This window comes from Loxodonta africana, chromosome 7 (genome assembly GCF_030014295.1).
Source record: "Loxodonta africana isolate mLoxAfr1 chromosome 7, mLoxAfr1.hap2, whole genome shotgun sequence".
In the NCBI taxonomy this organism is placed as follows: domain Eukaryota; kingdom Metazoa; phylum Chordata; class Mammalia; order Proboscidea; family Elephantidae; genus Loxodonta; species Loxodonta africana.
Genome location: NC_087348.1, coordinates 77,850,948 through 77,870,165, shown reverse-complemented (window position 1 = coordinate 77,870,165; position 19,218 = coordinate 77,850,948). Strand labels below are relative to the sequence as shown.

Genomic DNA, 19,218 nt, shown 5'->3' with positions numbered 1-19,218 from the left:
CTAAAATTCAATCCAAATCAAGAGAGGTGTCATTCCCTACATAGTTCACATGGACTCAAACATTTTCTCATTGAATGATGAACATGTTCAGGATATTATGCTAAACACTGTTTCTATACTTGAAGTATTTGGCTTCAATTTTTGAAGTCAGAATTAAAAGTGTTTTTTTCACTTGAAAAAAAAATAATGCATCTTATTGTAAAAAGCTTGGAAAATAAAGAAAAGCACAATAAAGAAAACCAACATCATGTTTTTATTTCTTATAACAAGAGTGATTCAATAAGGGAGGTTCATGCAACAGTGATGCCTAGAGGAGGACATTTCCTCTCCAGACCACTAACTTCATTTCAGAAACTTATTCCTTGGGGACAACTGGGAGACAGACTTTTGATAAGCTTTATATCCAATCATTTTTAAATTGTTATAATTCCTATGAGGTTATGTAACTATTTTGGCACAAATAGAAATGTACATTATATAAAAATTTTTAGTAAGGAGAAATAGCAAATAATGTTCAATATGATTACTGTTAGCATCTCACATACTTTATCAAGCAGCAGATGACTATAAAAAGATGGGCAGTAACAACAGTTGCCTCCAAAATCTGGAGAGAGCAGCTCCATGCAGGATGCTGTCATCAGGGTTCTGGAACTCGGGTGATTCTAGAGAGCTGGGTTTCTAAAAATCAATGCTGACATACCCTCTAACCATCCCTCTGTCTAGATGAATAAAGCTGTATGTCTTATCAGCTAAGATGTTTTCATTTAAATAAATATCTTGGTCACAATGCTTTTGCCACAAAATACAATTAATAAGAGTAAGGGGTCCATTGCATAGCTACAGGTAATATTTGAGGATAATTCCTTCGAGTCCTGTATAAATAAATACGTATGAAAACTAATTTTAATACTGTTACATAATCTAATCTTTTCATTTAATGTATTAGGAATATTTTTGTCATTAACTCTATTTAGATTATTTTGCTTCAATGTTTGCATAGTATTACATTTAATGTATGAACTATAAATTATTTAACTAATGCTACTCATGGAAGTTTAGCATATTTCAATTTTTTGTTATTATAAATATCTATTTACGTAAATCTTTCTAAATCAAAATGGTTTTAATATTTTTAGATTTTGCCAAATTTTCTTCTAGCAAGGTTTTGCAAATTTGTACCTTTCCATATCCAAGTCATGTATAAGGAGTCTAGTTCCAGCACCTGCCAACCCTATCTACAGGTATGACACACATGCCTTGCCTACAGGGCTTCAAATTATATTTATTGATTATATTATCCATGTGCTAGATACTCTTCTGGGCCATGGTGAAAAAATTAAAAACAAACAATTGTGTTCCCTGTCTCTATGGAGGTTATAGTTCAATGAAACTAAATACACAATTGCTCAGCCCCTAGTTCACTGTGACTCCTGTTCAATGTGAGCGCTGACCTTGGAAAATGAGGAAGTGAAGCTAGAAACTACTATAGTCGAGAAAGTGGATATTTGCCCACACAAAACTTATGATTTTCCTATCTCCTTGCCTTGGAACACGTTGGAATGATCACCTGCTGGTCTCCTAGGCTGCAGCCAGTGACCTATGCCTAGAAGGGATCTCATCCAAGAGTCCTCTAATAGTTTTCCTTAAGATAGCCCATGCTTTCTTGAATGGTTTCCTCCTTCTGTCTCTCTTTTATTTCTTCTGCCTCAGGGCTAAAACCAGGAGCATATCCAGAAAGAATCATTTAGGGAGATGCTAGTTCTGCATTTGTTTGTTTATCTAAATATCGAAGCTCAGTCATTTCTTCTGCTCATGGCTAATCCTTTCCATTCCTCCAGTATGCATGATTCATGGAGTCTGTTTTATATAAATTACAATAGAGCAGACAACATCTGACTAACCTCCAGCTTATATTTTACAGCTCTGTTCTGTGGAAATCCAGCTTCTCCTTGCAATTCATCCTTCTTCTTCCTCCTAGACTAGTTACAAAGACTTACTCCCAGTTCCGTGGTGGTGCCTACAAAATTCTACTCTTTAACTTAGATACTAAATGCTCCACTGGACTTCATAGTAGACATGGATCCCAAGCTTAAGAGCATATTTTAAGGCTTAGCAACTCCCTCTGATGTATCTCTACTAGCTTTCCTGGGGTTAGTATCCTGGCCCTTGTATAGGGGCAGAGTACGGCGTAGGGCTCGCTTGACCTCTTGGTTGCGCAAGGAGTATATGATGGGGTTCAGCAATGGTACAATGACAGCATAGAGAGCAGAGACCAGCTTGTTAGTGTCAAACGTTGAGAGTGCCTTCGGTCGGGCATAAATGAAGATACTTGCTGCATAGAAGATGATCACAACAGCGAGGTGAGAGGCACAGGTAGAAAAGGCTTTGTGGCGTCCAGTAGCTGAGGGGATGCGCCTCACAGCACCAGCAATAGCCATATAGGAGGCCCCAATAACAGAGAGAGGCCCCAGCAAGATAAAAATGGCCAAGACAAAGTCTGTAAGCTCAGCCGCAGACATGTCAGTGCATGAAAGGTTGAGCAATGGGGAGGCATCACAGAAAAAGTGGTTGATGATGTTGGGGCCACAATAAGAGAGGCGAGAAATTAGAAAAACTTTGACCATAGAGATGCCAAAACCTCCAGCCCAGGAGCCAGATGCCATCTGCACACACAGCAGGCCACTGACAATGACAGGGTAGTGGAGAGGATGGCAGATGGCCACATAGCGATCATAGGCCATAACGGCAAGAAGTGCACACTCGGTGCAGCCCAGGCCCAGGAAAAAGTAGAGTTGTGTCATGCATCCCTCAAAGGAGATTAACTGTCCACCATACTGTTCAGACCCAACAAATCCAGCAAGCATTTTTGGAATCGTCACGGTGACATACCAGATCTCCAGGAAGGACATATTAGCCAGGAAGAAATACATGGGTTTGTGGAGGGTGGGGTGGTTTCTAATTGCCATAATGATCAGTGTGTTTTCAGTCAGCACCAATATATAGGCCACTAAAGAAAGAGAAAACAATAGTGCCCGCAGTGGCATAGGAGCTGGGAAGCCCACCAATACAAACTCACTCACCCTCGCACTCTGGTTCCTCCATTTCATGGTGTTGGGCTTGTCCACTGCTCCTCAGAAGATGAGAATGCAGAGTGTCGTCAGAAGGCAGCAGAAAGAGCCCAGTGTTTCTCTTGGTCAGAGATATGTCATTAGAATGCAATGTGTATAGTCAGTATAGAGCTGAAGTCAGTTTTCTCTTTTTAAACTGGAAATGAGCTAAGACAAAAGTGGACACAAATAAATGGCTTTGTATTGGTCACAGGATAGGAGTCTGTGCTGGCTCTTGGGGAAGCATGTATCAACAACAAAAAAAAATGTGCTCAGTCTTCAGGGAGCTCATAATTTAGTTGTAGGAACACATCTTCATCTCCTCATCCGTGAAAGTTTAAGGTGACAGGCCTATCCCTATACTATATACTCACCCACATAAATGGGAACCTCGAACCTACACTTATTATTCATGGCTTTTAGCCTTGATCTTTTTTCTTCAGTCCTTGCCTCACATGTTATCCATTGTGCATTTGACCTTCCTGGCCATAGATGTTCCTTTTTAATCCTTTAATTTTTGTTCTCTTCTCTACCTTTATTTTTGATAATCTGTACATTAAAAAAAAAAAAAAAATTAGCCTCTCACACTTGGATTCCTAACTGGTCTTTCTGCACATACTCTCTTCTCCAAAGCCCAAATCTGATTATTTTACTCACGTACTTAAAACCCAAAAAGGATGCCTGGTGGCGCAATGGTTAAGAGCTTTGCTGCTAACTGAAAGGTCAGTGGTTCAACCTGCTGCCCATTCTGAGGAAGAAAGATATGGCAGTCTGCTTCCATAAAGATTACAGCCTTGGAAATCCTATGCGACAGTTCTATAGGGTGTGAGTCAGAATTGTCTCGATGGCAATGGGTAATTAAAATCCTTCATAGTTCTGCAATAATGTTCAAGCTCCTTAATGAGGCATACAGGTACTTCATGATCTGCCACTGCTATCACTAAAACCTCATCTCCCACGAAGCCTACATTGTATTTTACACCCTGAAGCTCTCGGCACACAGCATGTGCATCGCCTCCGTAGCTTTGCTCATGCCATAACCTCCCTGGGCATGGCTAACTCCTACTTAGCCTTCTAGTCTTGGCTCGTGGCATTTCTTCATGGAAAGCTTTAGTTATCCTTCTTTCTTTCCTCTCCCCATCTCAGGTTTGATGAGGTGCCTCTTATTACTGTTCCATTAGAGCCGGTGGACAACTACATATCATTTTACTTGCTATATCACTGCCACAAGTGCTAAATTCGCTATAAAGGATGAACTATGTTGTTGAAGTGGCCCATAATGGTGATAGCAAGGAACAGACATAATTCCTTGAATGTCACCTGGGTCTCTCAAACACAATATGTCCAGAAAAATATTTCCTAAGTCTGTTTTTCTTCTATCAAAATTAATGGCATAAGTTTTCATGTAATCACCTATGTCAGAAATTTGTCATATCTGTACTCTTTCTCCTCTCCTGTTTCTACTGCTTTCCCCCAGTCCCTTATACCTGGTCCTTGCTATTTCTTGATTTAACTATTTCAACAGCCTCTTATCTGGTCTTTATGCCGCCAGTCTTAACCCTCAGCAATCTAATCTCCACTTGATTCTAGAAGGAAATGTCTATGCAGACGTCTGACCACAAGGGCATCCAGTTTTGTAGAACACATACAACAACCCCTTACATTGCATCAAAATGTATTTCCTTTCAACTTTTATACAACAATCCAGTCATGGAACATTATTTTCATTTTTCTAAGCATGTCGCAATATTCTCTAACTCTGTGACTGTACACATACCCTTCTCTATCTGAAACACCCATCCCCGCTCTGAGAAATTCTTATTTATCTTTGAGATCTCAGATCCTTGTTTATCTCCCCTTCAAAAATATCCCTATTTCTGCAGACACAGTTAGAATACTTACTGATATTTCCATCTCTCCTTTTCACAGTGGTTCCTATTATACGGTCTGTTTATAGTAACTGATCAGTAAAGACATTATATAGTTGGATGGATGCATGAATGGTTGGGCAAAAGTAGAAAAAGGTGTGATATGGGCAGAATAGTTGAACTGCAGAGAATATGACTAGAATATATAGAAGACAGAATGAAAAAGGATTTGGGAGGAAGTGATCAGGAGTAGAGAATGGATTGACAGAAAATTCAACAGAGTTGGAATGATATGTAGAGAAGTTTTTTTTTGTAGAGAAGTTAGGCATTGAATGAAAAAGAGAGAGTAGATTCAAGATAGAACATAAGAAATTAAGATTTAGATTAGGGAGATAAAACTTCATATGGATAAGATGGATGATGTTTGAGAAAGACAAACGTGCTATAGGGACAACAGATCTAATGATAGATCAGGTGAAGAGAAGTAAAATATGGAGAGGATAAACTAGGAACGGAGGATCAGAAAGGCAAAGTATGAATAAAGAGACCAGGTATGAATGAAAAATATAAATAAATTGGTAACAGTCTAAATATCAATAGAGTGGACCAGATGTGGAAAATGTTGATAGGAGTTTTGGTTTTATTAGGTGTACATAGGAATAAGAACATGGATGTATTAACAGAAGTAGAGGGAATATGGTACAATTGACCACATGAAGAGAAATGCAGAAGATAACAGAATCCACTCACTTTATTCTGATGTCTTTGACTCAAGCCCTCCTGAAATGGCCAGACTGGTTAAAAGAGCACTGATGGAGTGTGTAAAAGAAAGTTGAAGCACTGGTACAAAGAAAGATGCTACAGATATTCCACCTTTTCTTTCTCCTGTGGTCAGAGAAGTCTGACAAACCAGGAAAGAGTCTTTTATCTTATACCTCCCCCCTTTAGTTCTCACTTTACCTCCGCCCTGTGACCCTTTGGGATGGTGTTGAGGCTGGAGCCCAAGAGACCAAAAGAGATACGAGAGAAAAGAAAAATGGGACAGAGCCAAGAAAAGGATATGTTTAAAAAATTCAAAAAACAGTTTACCAGAAAAGTTACATGAAAGAGGGTATATCACGATACCCCTACAACTCATGTATTTCTCTCTATGACTTCTTCCCTGTAAATCTCCACTTCTTTCCATCATGCTACTCAAAGGACTGGGCACCATTTTGTTCTATTGTAGGTAAGCTCACCATGAGTTGGAGTCGACTCCAGGGCAGCTAACAAAAATAACAAGAAATATTATAAGTGGAGAGAGAGGAGGCAGGGCCAAGATGGCTGACGAGGTAGAAGCTACCTCGGATCCCTCTTGCAACAACTCTGAAAAACAAGTGAGTCGATCACATACATGACAATCTATGAACCCTGACGACCAAACACAGATCTAAAGAGTTGACCTGAGTGACAGGGGAGCAAAAAGCTGCACCCTGAAGCAGAAACCGCTTCTGGAACCAGCAACCTGCGCCACAGCCTTGAGCCCTCACAGTCCCGGGTGCTGAGTGGCAGGGCTGATTGTGGCTTGCTGAGGTGGGGCAGGCACAGGACACAACCCTAACCCCTAGCCCCCTGGGGTAACCTCCATAGAGACTCAGCCAACAGAAGCAGGCTGCACACTGATGCGGCTAACGAGAGAACAAGCAACCATGGGGAAGCAGTGACTGTTTTTGGAGCCTGGAGCCAGCGTCCCAGTCAGAAAACCTTGGCGCCAGGTTTTGGACTGGGCATAGGGGAGCTGGGCACAGCATCCTGAGATGGCGCAAATATGGGACACAGCCCTAGCCCCCAGAAGTGACCTCGGGAGAAGCTCAGCCAGTGCACGCAGGCAGCACAGTGACGTGGCTGACACGAGGAGAAGTCACTGGGAGGCAGCGACTGGTTTTGGAGCCTGGAGTGTGGCTTCCCAGCCGGGGAACCTTGGCACTGGGTTTTGGACTGGGAGCTGGGGAACTGACCATGGCTTCTGAGACAGCACAAGCACAGGACTGTGGGCCTGACCCTTGGGGGCAATCTTGACCCAGCCAAAGCACACAGGCTACACGCTCCTCAGGAATCTCAGATAAAACAGTCATCACCAAGCAAGATAAGTAACTTTGTCTATATTCCTGGGTGCTACTCTCTCCTAGCTATCTGATCCCTACCCTCCCCTTCCCAGGCGGCTTCATTAACATTGGAATTTCCTGGACCAGAGAGTGAAGTGCTTTGCAGGGTTTTGTTTTTTTTTTTTTTTTTTTTGACTTTTCCTAACCCATTCTCCTGCCCTGAGAGAAGCAGCTACAAAAAAACCTAGGGACCAAAAATCCTTCTCTGACTTCTGAAATTGGACTAAAAATACAGAACCAGCTCCAGCCAAGCATACCAGTACCACAGTCTTGGGCTTTCATCCCTACAGGCAACAAGGTGGCTATGATAATGCAAAGGCAATTCTGATAGTGATCTGACTGTAATTGTTTTGGTGGATTACTGGAAAGACAATTTCCCAGGTCTGATATCTCTACCTATTAAACAGAGCCCTCACTGACCCACAACGGGGAACTGAGGGCTGAAGCTCCACCCAAACCACCTAGCCTCCTGCCATAGGGGTCTGAAGATAGTGACACCTACCAATCTGTAGAGGTACATACACTGGGTGCCTAAGGTGCAGCTGCAGAGCCCACTCACCAAAGTGCTTTAGGAATAGAGACACACCTACCTCACTGGCACTTGGGGGAAGCTTGTCAGCATCCTGCACCCCAGGAATGTGATCCCCTGCTGCTACTAGAATCTGGTGCACACAGCTATCACCACTACTCCTCTAAGTGAATAGGTCACAGTCTACACCACACACTTGGTGACCAAAAATAAGATTCTACTCAAGAATAGTGAACAGACTCTTAGGTTTATATATCTGGTAACAGCCCAAACCAGCTGGTAATAGGACACAAGTGATTCAAAGGCTACAACAATCAAGACAGCACAATCTAGTAGCCCATCTAAGTATATTGAAAGAAAACAAAACAAAACAAGACTCAGTGAGCAAATATAAAATAAATCATTGCAATATCTTATAGATGGCTCGGAGACAGCAGTCGATATCAAACCATGTAAAGAAGCAGAACATGATTGCTTTTACAACTCCCCAAACTAAAGAATCAAAATCTTTCCCAAATGAAGATACAATCCTGGAATTGCCAGATACAGAATATAAAAAACTAATTTACAGAATGCTTCAAGACATCAGGGATGACCTCAAAAATTAAATAAGGCAATCTACAGAAAAAGCCAAGGAACACACTGATAAAGCAGTTGAAGAAATCAAAAAGATTATTCAAGAACATAGTAGAAAAATTAATAAGCTACAAGAATCCATAGAGAGACAGCATTCAGAAATCCAAAAGATTAACACTAAAATTACAGAAGTAGACAACGCAATAGGAAGTCAGAGGAGCAGACTCAAGCAATTAGAATGCAGAGTGGGGGAGATGGAGGATAAGGCAATTGACACCAATACTGTTGAAGAAAAATCAGATAAAAGAATTAAAAAAAATGAAGAAACCCTAAGAATCATGTGGGACTCTATCAAGAAGAATAACTTGCATGTGATTGGAGTTCCAGAACAGGGAGGGATGGCAGACAACACAGAGAGAATAGTTGAAGGTCTGTTGGCAGAAAACTTCCCTGACATCATGAAAGATGAAAAGATATCTATCCAAGATGCTCACCGAACCCCATATAAGATTTATCCAAAAAGAAAATCACCAAGGCATATTATCATCAAACTTGCCAAAACCAAGGATAAACAGAAAATTTTAAAAGCAGCCAGGGACAAAAGAAAGGTCTCCTACAAAGGAGAATCAATAAGAATAAGTTCAGACTACTCAGCAGAAACCATGCAGTCAAGAAGGCAATGGGATGACATATACAGAGCACTGAAGGAGAAAAACTGCCAGCCAAGGATCATTTATCCAGCAAAACTCTCTCTCAAATATGCAGGTGAAATTAAAACATTTACAGATAAACACAAGCTTAGAGAATTTGCAAAAACCAAACAAAAGCTACAAGAAATAATAAAGGAAATTGGTCAGAAAATCAATAATATCAGATACCAACACAACACAAGGTCACAGAACAGAACATCCTGATATCAACTCAAATGGGGAAATCAAAAAAACAAATTAAGATTAATTTTAAAAAGAAAAAAAAGGCTCAAATCAGGGAATCATTGAAGTCATTATGTTCAAGATCACAATAATCAAAAAGAGGGACTAAATACAGAAGGCATAGAACTGTCTTATGGAGAGGAAAACAAGGAGATATAGGATGACACAAATTAAGTTTTTACTTAGAAAAATAGGGGTAAATATTAAGGTAACCACAAAGAGATATAACGACTCCATAACTCAAAATAAAAACCAAGAAAAACGTAACAACTCAGCAAACATAAAGTCAAATACTATGAAAATGAGGAACAGACAATTTACAAAGAAAAACACCTCAGGACGAAAAAGTAAGTGTAAAAATGAAATTGTCAACACCACACACAAAAAGGCATCAAAATGACAGCACTAAACTCATACTTACCTATAATTATGCTTAATGTAAATGGACTAAATGTACCAATAAAGAGACTGAGATTCTCAGACAGGATAAGGAAACGCGATCCGTCTATATGCTGCCTTATATGCTGCCTACAAGAGACACACCTTAGACTTAGAGACACAAACTAAAACTCAAAGAATGGAAAAAAATATATCAAGCAAACAACAATCAAAAAAGAGCAGGAGTAGCAATATTAATTTCTGACAAAATAGACTTTAAAGTTAAATCCACCACAAAGGATAAAGAAGGACACTACATAATGATTAAAGGGACAATTGACCAGGAAGATATAACCATATTAAATATTTATGCACCCAATGACAGGGCTGCAAGATACATAAAACAAACTTTAACAGAACTGAAAAGTGAGATAGACACCTCCACAATTATAGTAGGAGACTTCGACATACCAGTTTCGGAGAAGGACAGGACTTCCAGTAAGAAGCTCAATAGAGACACAGAAGATCTAATTGCTACAATCAACTAACTTGACCTCATAGACATATACAGAACACTCCGCCCAACAGCTGCAAAGTATATATATTTTTTTCTAGTGCACATGGAACATTCTCTAGAATAGATCACGTATTAGGTCATAAAACAAACCTTTGCAGAATCCAAAACATCGAAATATTACAAAGCATCTTCTCAGACCATAAGGCCATAAAAGTAGAAATCAATAGCAGAAAAATCAGGGAAAAGAAATCAAATACTTGGAAACTGAACAATACCTTGCTCAAAAAAGACTGGGTTATAGAAGACATTAAGGAGGGAATAAAGAAATTCATAGAATGCAATGAGAACAGTTCCAATCAAAACCTCTGGGACACAGCAAAAGCATCGACAAAGAACAATGATGAATCTGTGAAACATTTCATAACATGGAGGAACCTGGAAGGCATTATGCTGAGTGAAATTAGTCAGTTGCAAAAGGACAAATATTGTATAAGACCACTTTTATAAGATCTTGAGAAATAGTTTAAACTGAGAAGAACACATTCTTTTGTGGTTACGAAAGGGGGGGGAGGGAGGATGGGAGAGGGCTACTTACTGATTAGATAATAGACAAGAACTACTTTAGGTGAAAGGAAGGACAACACTCAATACAGGGAAGGTCAGCTCAACTGGACTGGACCAAAAGCAGTTTCCTGAATAAACTGAATGCTTTGAAGGTCAGCGGACCAAGGGCAGGGGTTTGGGGACTATGGCTTCAGGGGACATCTAAGTCAATTGGCAAAATAAATTCTATTAAGAAAACATTCTGCATCCCACCTTGAAATGTGGCATCTGGGGTCTTAAATGCTAACAAGCAGCTGTCTAAGATGCATCAATGAGGCTCGACCCACCTGGATCGAAGGCGAATGAAGAACACGAAGGTCACAAGGTAATTATGAGCCCAAGAGACAGAAAGGGCTACATGAACTAGAGACTTACATCATCCTGAGACCAGAAGAACTAGATGGTGCCCGGCCACAACTGATGACTGCCCTGACAGGGAGCACAACAGAGAACCCCTGAGGGAGCAGGAGACCAGTGGAATGGAGACCACTAAATTCTCATAAAAAGACCAGACTTAATGGTCTGACTAAGACTAGAAGAATCCCAGTGGTCATGGTCCCCAAACCTTCTGTTGGCCCAGGACAGGAACCATTCCCAAAGACAACTCATCAGACATGGATTGGACTGGACAATGGGTTGGAGAGAGATGCTGATGAGGAGTGAGCTACTTGCATCAGGTGGACACTTGAGACTATGTTGGCATCTCCTGTCTAGAGGGGAGTTGGGAGGGTAGAGGGGATTAGAAACTGGCAAAACGGTCATGAAAGTAGAGACTGGAAGGAGGGAGCGGGCTGACTCATTAGGGGGAGAGTAAGTGGGAGCATGTAGTAAGGTGTATATAAGTTTATATGTGAGAGACTGACGTGATTTGTCAACTTTCACTTAAAGCACAATAAAAAATATTTAAAAAAAAAGAAGAATTGATGCCTTTCAATTGTGGTGTTGGCAAAGAATATTGTATATACCATGGACTGCCAAAGGAAAGAACAAGTCTGTCTTGGAAGAAGTACAACAAGAATGCTCCTTAGAAGCAAGGATGGTGAGACTATATCTCATATGCTTTGGAGGTATTCTCAGGACAGATTATTCCCTGGACACGGACATGATGCTTGGTAGAGGGCCAGCAAAAAAGAGGAAGGCCCTCAACAAGATGGATTGACACAGTGGCTACAACAATGTGCTCAAGCATAACAAGTATCTTGAGGATGGTGCAGGACTGGGCAGTTTTTCCTTCTGTTGTACATAGGGTTGCTATGAGTCGGGACCAACTTGATAGCACCTAACAACAGCAACCGTAGGACACTGGGCAAGGAGCACTGAAGGCTAAGCACTCAGCTGCTAACCAACAGGTTCGTGGTTCAAACCCACCAACCGCTTCATAGGAGAAATATTTGGCAGTCTGCTCCCATAAAGATTATAGCCTTGGAAACCCTTTGCCCTATAGCATTGCTATGAGCTGAAATCCACTCAACAGCAATGAGTTAGTGAGTTAGGACATTAAGTCATTAGGCCTTGCCTTTGTGTCTTCCTGTACAATACGGGAAAAATCATAGCACTTACTTCAGTCCTTTGTTGTAAGGTTAAATAATATACATTAATATATGTAAAACACTGCTGTGTACGTAGTAAGCACTACAGAGATGTTGATGATGATAACCATGGTGGTGGTGGTGGCAGTGGTTGTGGAAATAATATGGACAATGTTGACATGGTGGAGAAACCTGAAGGGAAAAACGTGTAGAAGGTAGGGAGGAGTCAAGCATTGAATGGCCTGAGGAGTTTAAATCTTTGTTCATGAGCTATACAGATCCATTAAAAGGTTTTAAGCATAAATTAACCATCTACTATATATTTTGGAAATATTGCTTTGGCAGCAATGTAGGGAATGAGTGGTACAGGGTCACAGTTTATGGGATAGAGTCAAAGGTCTTGTACAATTGTTCACAAGCCACAAACTCGGGGCAACACAAAACCACATCTTCATCTCACAAATTGAAGCCCTTATCAAAATGGCTGAGCAGAGCAGGCATTAAGCAGAGCTGGCAGCTCAGATGAAAACCTCTGCTTATCTGGACCTCACTTATCCAGCATGCCTGCAGGCCACCAAGAACTTGAGCTCTAAAGTTGATCTTTATGCCAAGCAGAGTTCATTAGGAGCTGTGGTTCAGCAGCTTGAGTTCATTAGCCCTCTCCCCAGATCTCATCTGTCTATTCACCTAGGCTTTTCCACCAGGCCCCAGGATAGGCCACTGGGAGCCTCAGTCAGCTGTGCTCCCTGAACAGTAGAGTGTCTCATTAACAACATCTTAATGAGGTCACAACCTGTGACTGCTCATTAATAGACTGGTTAGTCTGCAACCCCATGAGTGGAGGGGATGAGGATAGAAGTCAGTGATGTGTAGCTACATCAGACGGAGAGAAAACTAAGTCCTCATAGCAGAGAGCCTGCTAGAGTTTTACCCTCAGGTCTCCAGGGCCCCATCCAGCTCTCAGAGACTATGGTTCTGGAAGTACGGATCTGGAGGGACCAGGGCATTTTGTGGGGTGAAGTTACGATAGAGACCAGTGATCCCAGGCTTGGAACAGATCTTGGTCTAGAGAGGTCCCTGAGGAAATCAAATACTCTACATGATTTCTGTGATGCTTGTAGAAATGGAAAATTGATCTTGAAACTTTTGATCATCTTGGTTTCCATAGCAATGGATTCTTTTGTTTTCCCTGCCTGTCTATGTACAGACTCTGTGTTATTTTCCAAGTCCTTTTAAATTATATTTATCCTGACAGTTCAATTGTGGGTTCTCTTCTCTCTTACGTGTGTACTATCTATTACAGATTCCATCCATTACCAGCGTTTTTTTTTTTGTTGTTGTTGTTTCTTTGTTCTGTTTTGTTTTGCTTTTCATATAAAACTTTGTTTTAATGGGTCTCAAAATTCTTTGACAGATTTTTGGTCATTTCCACTTGAAAAGTATTGATTTTAAAAACTAATAGCTTAAAACTGCCACACAAAAAAGAAACAAATGGTCCACAAACCATTCCTTCTAAAGGTTTTATGATGCATTGTTATCACCAACCAATCTTTTAATATTAAACTTAAATGGCCAAATGAGACAAACAGCTCTGAGACCATTCTTCCACCGCTAATTATGACTAGGGTAGCAGGTGTTATGGATAATATCCATTTAGCCTTTTGAGCTTTCTGAGAAGACTTGGTGACATTGCCAGCTCCAGCAGGCTTTTTGTCCACTGCCTTGATACCACCCATAGCAACTGTCTGTCTCATAACGTGATCAGCAAAACAACACAGAGGAGAACAGTCAGAGAAGCTCTCAACACACATTGGCTTTCCAGGAACCATGTCAAGGATGGCAGCATTATCAGACTTCAAGAATTTGGGGCCATCCTCCAGCTTCTTACAAGAACAGGGATCAATCTTCTCATTGAACTTAGCAAACTTGCAAGCAATGTGAGCTGTGTGGCAACTCAGGACAGGTACATAGCCAGCACTGATTTGGCCTGGGTGGTTCAGGCTGATCACCTGAGCAGTGAAGCCAGCTGCTTCCATTGGTGGGTCATTTTTGCCATCACCAGCCACATTGCCATGAAAAACATCTTTGACAGAGACTTTCTTTTAATGTATTTAAATGAAGGTTTACAGAACAAACTGGTTTCTCATTAAACAGTGTACATATTATTTTATGACATTAGTTAACAACCTCACAACACGTTAAAACTCTCCCTTCTTGACCTTGGGTTTCTTATTACCAGCTTTCTTGTCCTCTCCTGCCTTCTAGTCCTTGCCCCTGGGCTGGTGTGCCCCTTTAGTCTTGTTTCATTTTATGGGCCTGTCAAATATTTGTTTGGAGGGTGAACCTCAGGAGTGACTTCATTACTGAGCTAAAACGGAGTCTGAGGGCCATACGCTTGAGGTTTCGCCCGTCTCTGTCAAGCCAGTAAGTCTGGTCTTTCTTTTGTGAGTTAGAATTTCACTACACATTTTTATCTAGCTCTGTCCAAGACCCTCTATTACGATCCCTGTCAGAACAGTCAGTGGTGGTAGCTGGGCACCATCTAGTTGTACTGGACTCAGTCTGGTGGAGGCCGCGGTAGTCGTGGTCCATTAGTTTTTGGACTAATCTTTCCCTTGTATCTTTAGTTTTCTTTCTTCTCCCTTGCTCCCAAAAGGGTGAGACCAATGGAGTCTCTTAGCTGGCCGCTCACAGGCTTTTAAGATCCCAGACCTACTCACCAAAATAGAATGTAGAACATTTTCTTTATGAACTATGTTATCCTATTGAGCTATATGTTCCCCAAGACCAAGGTGCCCACAGCCTTCAGCCCAGTAATTCATTCCCTAAGGGGGTTTGGATGTGTCTATGGAGCTTCCATGACCTTGCCTTATACAAGTTGGGCTGGCTTCCCCAGTATTGTGTACTGTCTTACCCTTCACCAACGTTACCTCTTATCTATTGTCTATTTAATGTTTTTCCATCCCCAAACCTCCTCTCCCTTGTATCCATCAAAGAGTGCTTCTTTTTGTGTGTAAACCTTTTCACAAATTTTTATAGGAGTGGTCTGATACAGTATTTGTCCTTTTGTGATTGACTTATTTCACTCATCATAATGTCCTCCAGATTGATCTGTGTTGTGAGGTGCTTGGCAGATTCATCATCGTTCTTTATCATTGTGTAGTACTCCATTGTGTGTATATGCCATACTTTGTTTATCTACTCATCTGGCAGAGACATTCTTGACATTGAAGCCTACATTGGTCCCCAGCAGAGCTTTGCTCAAAGCTTCATGGTGCATTTCAGCAGACTTTCCTTTAGTGGTGACATTGACTGGAGCAAAGGTGACTACCATGCCAGGTTTGAGAACACTAGTTTTCACTCTGCCCACAGGATAGTCCCAATACCACCAATTGTGTAGACATCCTGGAGAGGCAGATGCAGTGGCTTGTCAATTGGATGAGTTGGTGCAATCCAGAGCTTCAAGCAGCATGGTTTCACTGGCATTGCTATTCTTACAGGTGACTTTCTATCCCTTGAACCAAGGCATGTTAGCACTTGGCTCTAGCATGTTGTCACCATTTCAACCAGAAATTGTTACAAATGCTACTGTGTCAGGGTTGTAGCCAATTTTCTTAATACAGGTGCTGACTTCCTTAACGATTTCTTCGTATCTTTTCTGGCTATAGGGTGGTTCAGAGGAATCCATTTTGTTAACATCAACGACTAGTTGTTTCACACTCAGTGTGTAAGCCAGAAGGGCATGCTCACAGGTCTGCCCATTCTGGGAGATACCAGCTTCAAATTTATGAATAATATCAGCAGGAACAATCAGGAAAGCATAATCACCCTGTGATGTTCCTGTAATCATCTTTTTGATAAAGTCTCTGTGTCCTGGGGCATGAGCAATGGTCACATAATACTTGCTGGTCTCAAATTTCCACAGGAAGATATCAGTGGTGATGCCTCACTCACATTCAGCTTTCAGTTTATCCAAGACCCAGGCATACTTGAAGGAGCCCTTTTCCATCTCAGCATCTTCCTTCTCAAAATTTTTAATGGTTCTTTTGTCATCGCATTACATTTGTAGATTAGGTGACCAATAGTGGTGGACCTACCCAAATCTACATGTCCAATAAAAATGATGTTGATATGAGTCTTTTCCTTTCCTATTTTGGGTTAGACTTTGCAATAGTTTTCACCAACACCTGTGTTCTGGTGGCAAACCGGTTGTGAAAAAGCCATTACCAGGATTTCGACTTATGTTTCCCACTAGGATTATTGCTAACGCCTCCTAATTGAGTTCCTTGCCTCCAGTCATTCTCCAGATCTACCTATACACTTCATTCTCATCTATCCTCCATATGCTAACCGAAGTTCTTGCTAAAACACAAACATGATGATCTGTCCTTATTGTACCAAAAATTCTTTAGATTCACCCTCATCTTCAGAATAAAACTAATGTCCTTAGCCTGTCACACAAGCCCCATTCAGCTCTAGTTTATCTTTCCAATTTCAGTTTTCACCATTCCGTTGTTCATTCAACTATAGTCGTATCGAAATGTTTTCTTTTCCCCAACACCATGTTTTTTTAGCTTCTCAACAATTTGGAGTCTGAATGACCTGGTGTCAAATCCTGTGTCTGCTGCTTATTAAGAATGCAAGCTCATGTGCACTACTTTAAATATCTATCCCCGAATTTCCTCTTCTATATAACGATACTTACCTCATGCGGTTGATGCCAAGATTAAATGAAAATAATAAAACCCACTGAAAAAGTTTTAAACCAGTTGTTCTGTGGCAGCAGAGACACCATGTAGGCAAATTAAATATTAGCCAAACGCTTCCACTTGTGCACCTCTGTGACCCTTCCTACAGTGGTTTTTTTTTTTTTTTTTTTTTTGCAATTTAAAGTGCACTATCAGTTATGCAGAATTCTCAGCAGTTGTTTGCTACAATTTATAACCTAAGAACCCTGTGTAAGCTCCCCCTTTTCCAGTGGAGAATGGGAAATAAACAACTAACTTTTATTGACAGGAAAATATGAGTCACATAGTTTAAAATAAACAATCACTTAATACAGGTATTATCACTGCATATAATATAGCGTTCTGGCTTCCAGAGGGTGAGTCACTTGCCCACAGTAACCACTATTTACGTGTCGGAGCTAGGCTGTGAATCTAGAGTGAATCCAAAATATCGCTTTCTTTTGGAATATTGCATACATATTCTCTAAAAGGTCAAGGCTGGAAGAAGTTGAGGGGAAATAGAAAAATGAGATAAAATATGGGAGGCCAAGAGAGCCCTTAAGAATTCTTAAAGAGCAAACAAAACAAACCAAACAGCCAAGTAGAGGCCAACTTACATGGAAATTATCTGATCAATTGTGTGATGCTGAGTCGGAATTCCACTAGACGGCAATGGGTGTTTTTGGTTTGGTTATTGTGTGATGAGTTATTTCTTTGGGGCCATTAAAAACAGTTATAAAGTTACTTTTATTCTCTGAATACAAAAGCTACTTGTCACAGAGTACGTGTACAGGTAATTAAATGGCATTATTATTATACCTTTATATCTTTGCACAATTTTTATGTCTAAAATTCTTCTCTCACCGCATCCTCACCAAAATAAGTTAACTCCAACTCACCTTTCAAGATTTAGCTCTAAGTCTATTCTTCAGAATAGAATTCTAATATTTTTCCTTCCAGAAACTCTCCCTGATTCTCCTACGCAAAGCGGAGTTCACTTGCCTTTGTATGAACACTGTATCTCAGTCATATTACTGTTAAACCATTTAAGACAGTGTAATTGCACTTTACGTGCACATCTATCTCCTGAGTGTAAGGAGTGCCTTTTGTTCATGTTTGTGTTCCTGTGCCTAGGGCGTTAAAAAATGTTTAAATGAATGATTGATTCCCAAGTCATCATCTCTATCATTTACCTCTCGCCCAAATGTGAGATCCATATTCCCAACTGCCTCCAAGACATTTCTGCTGGAGCATCGTTTAACACCTCGCTCCCAAACCATAATGTAATGTAATGTAAGAAACTCTTATAGAGGATATGCCATCCTGCCTAATAAGACTGACAATAAACACAGCAGATACGTTTTAAAATTGGTAAGCACTTTCTAACCAAAAACGCTCTTTTACTTGTAAACGTTTATCTCAAAAGCCCACCCAAATTTTAATCTAAAAAGCCCACCAAAATTGTTATCCAAAATGCCCAACAGGAATGCAAATACGCTTACCCCTCTAGTAATAAGTAGGAGCCCAGGTGGCATAGTGGTTAAGAGTTCAGCTGCTAACCAAAAGATCAGGAGTTCGAATCCACCAGCTGCTCCTTGGGAATCCTATGGGGCAGTTCTACTCTGTCCTATAGGGTCGCTATGAGTCAGAAGTGTCGGGTTTTGGATCTACTAATGGAAACTCTGTGGCATAGTGGTTAAGGGCTGTGGCTGCTAACCAAAAGGTCAGCAGTTCAAATCCACCAGGCACTTCTTGGAAACTCTATGGGGCAGTTGTACTCTGTCCTATAGGGTCGCTATGAGTAGGAATTGACTCAATGGCAGTGAGTTTGTTTGTGTTTTGATTTTGGGTCTACTAATAAGTATGTGCTGTTTGTAAGGGCTTGTCTGCGTGCACTGAGATAAACACCTCACCCAAAAGTGATAGGCATACCCCAGAGATGCAAACAAATTACCCTTAATGTAATGTTTGCGGGCATTTTGAGTATAACCACACAAAACATGAATGATGCTACTGTGAGCCGATAGAATGGGAGAGAGGTACACTTGCGCACCCAGGCACTTTTGTTAGCACGGAAGCCCAGCCTGGCAGAACATGGATCAAGGATCACAGTCTCTCAGGACTGTGCTGAACTGGCTAGCTGAGGGTCACAGACAGACCAGAAACTCCAACCCCCTTGTGGTATGCCTACTAGACATTCTAAACACGAGATTTACTTAGAATACAAACTCATTCTTCAAGTCATCAAATCGGATCTCTTTTTCTTGCTATTTACCACACTTTTTGACTAAATTTGTCATTGATTTAT

At 40.8% G+C, this 19,218-nt stretch overlaps 1 protein-coding gene and 1 pseudogene across 1 annotated transcript; both read right to left on the bottom strand.

Annotated features, from left to right (window-relative positions):
- Nucleotides 1-234: 234 nt before the first annotated feature.
- On the bottom strand, nucleotides 235-5,013 carry LOC100663864 (olfactory receptor 226). The gene has a single exon (XM_003423459.3). The coding sequence runs from the start codon at nucleotides 3,105-3,107 to the stop codon at nucleotides 2,103-2,105; it is 1,005 nt and encodes a 334-aa protein (XP_003423507.2). The 5' UTR covers nucleotides 3,108-5,013; the 3' UTR covers nucleotides 235-2,102.
- An 8,195-nt stretch (nucleotides 5,014-13,208) lies between these two features.
- LOC100658213 (elongation factor 1-alpha 1-like) lies at nucleotides 13,209-16,214 on the bottom strand (annotated as a pseudogene).
- Between the last annotated feature and the right edge of the window lie 3,004 nt (nucleotides 16,215-19,218).

Coding starts and splice junctions, on each gene's coding strand:
- LOC100663864 (XM_003423459.3), bottom strand. CDS start 3,107: ATGAAATGGAGGAACCAGAGTGCGAGGGTGAGTGAGTTTGTATTGGTG.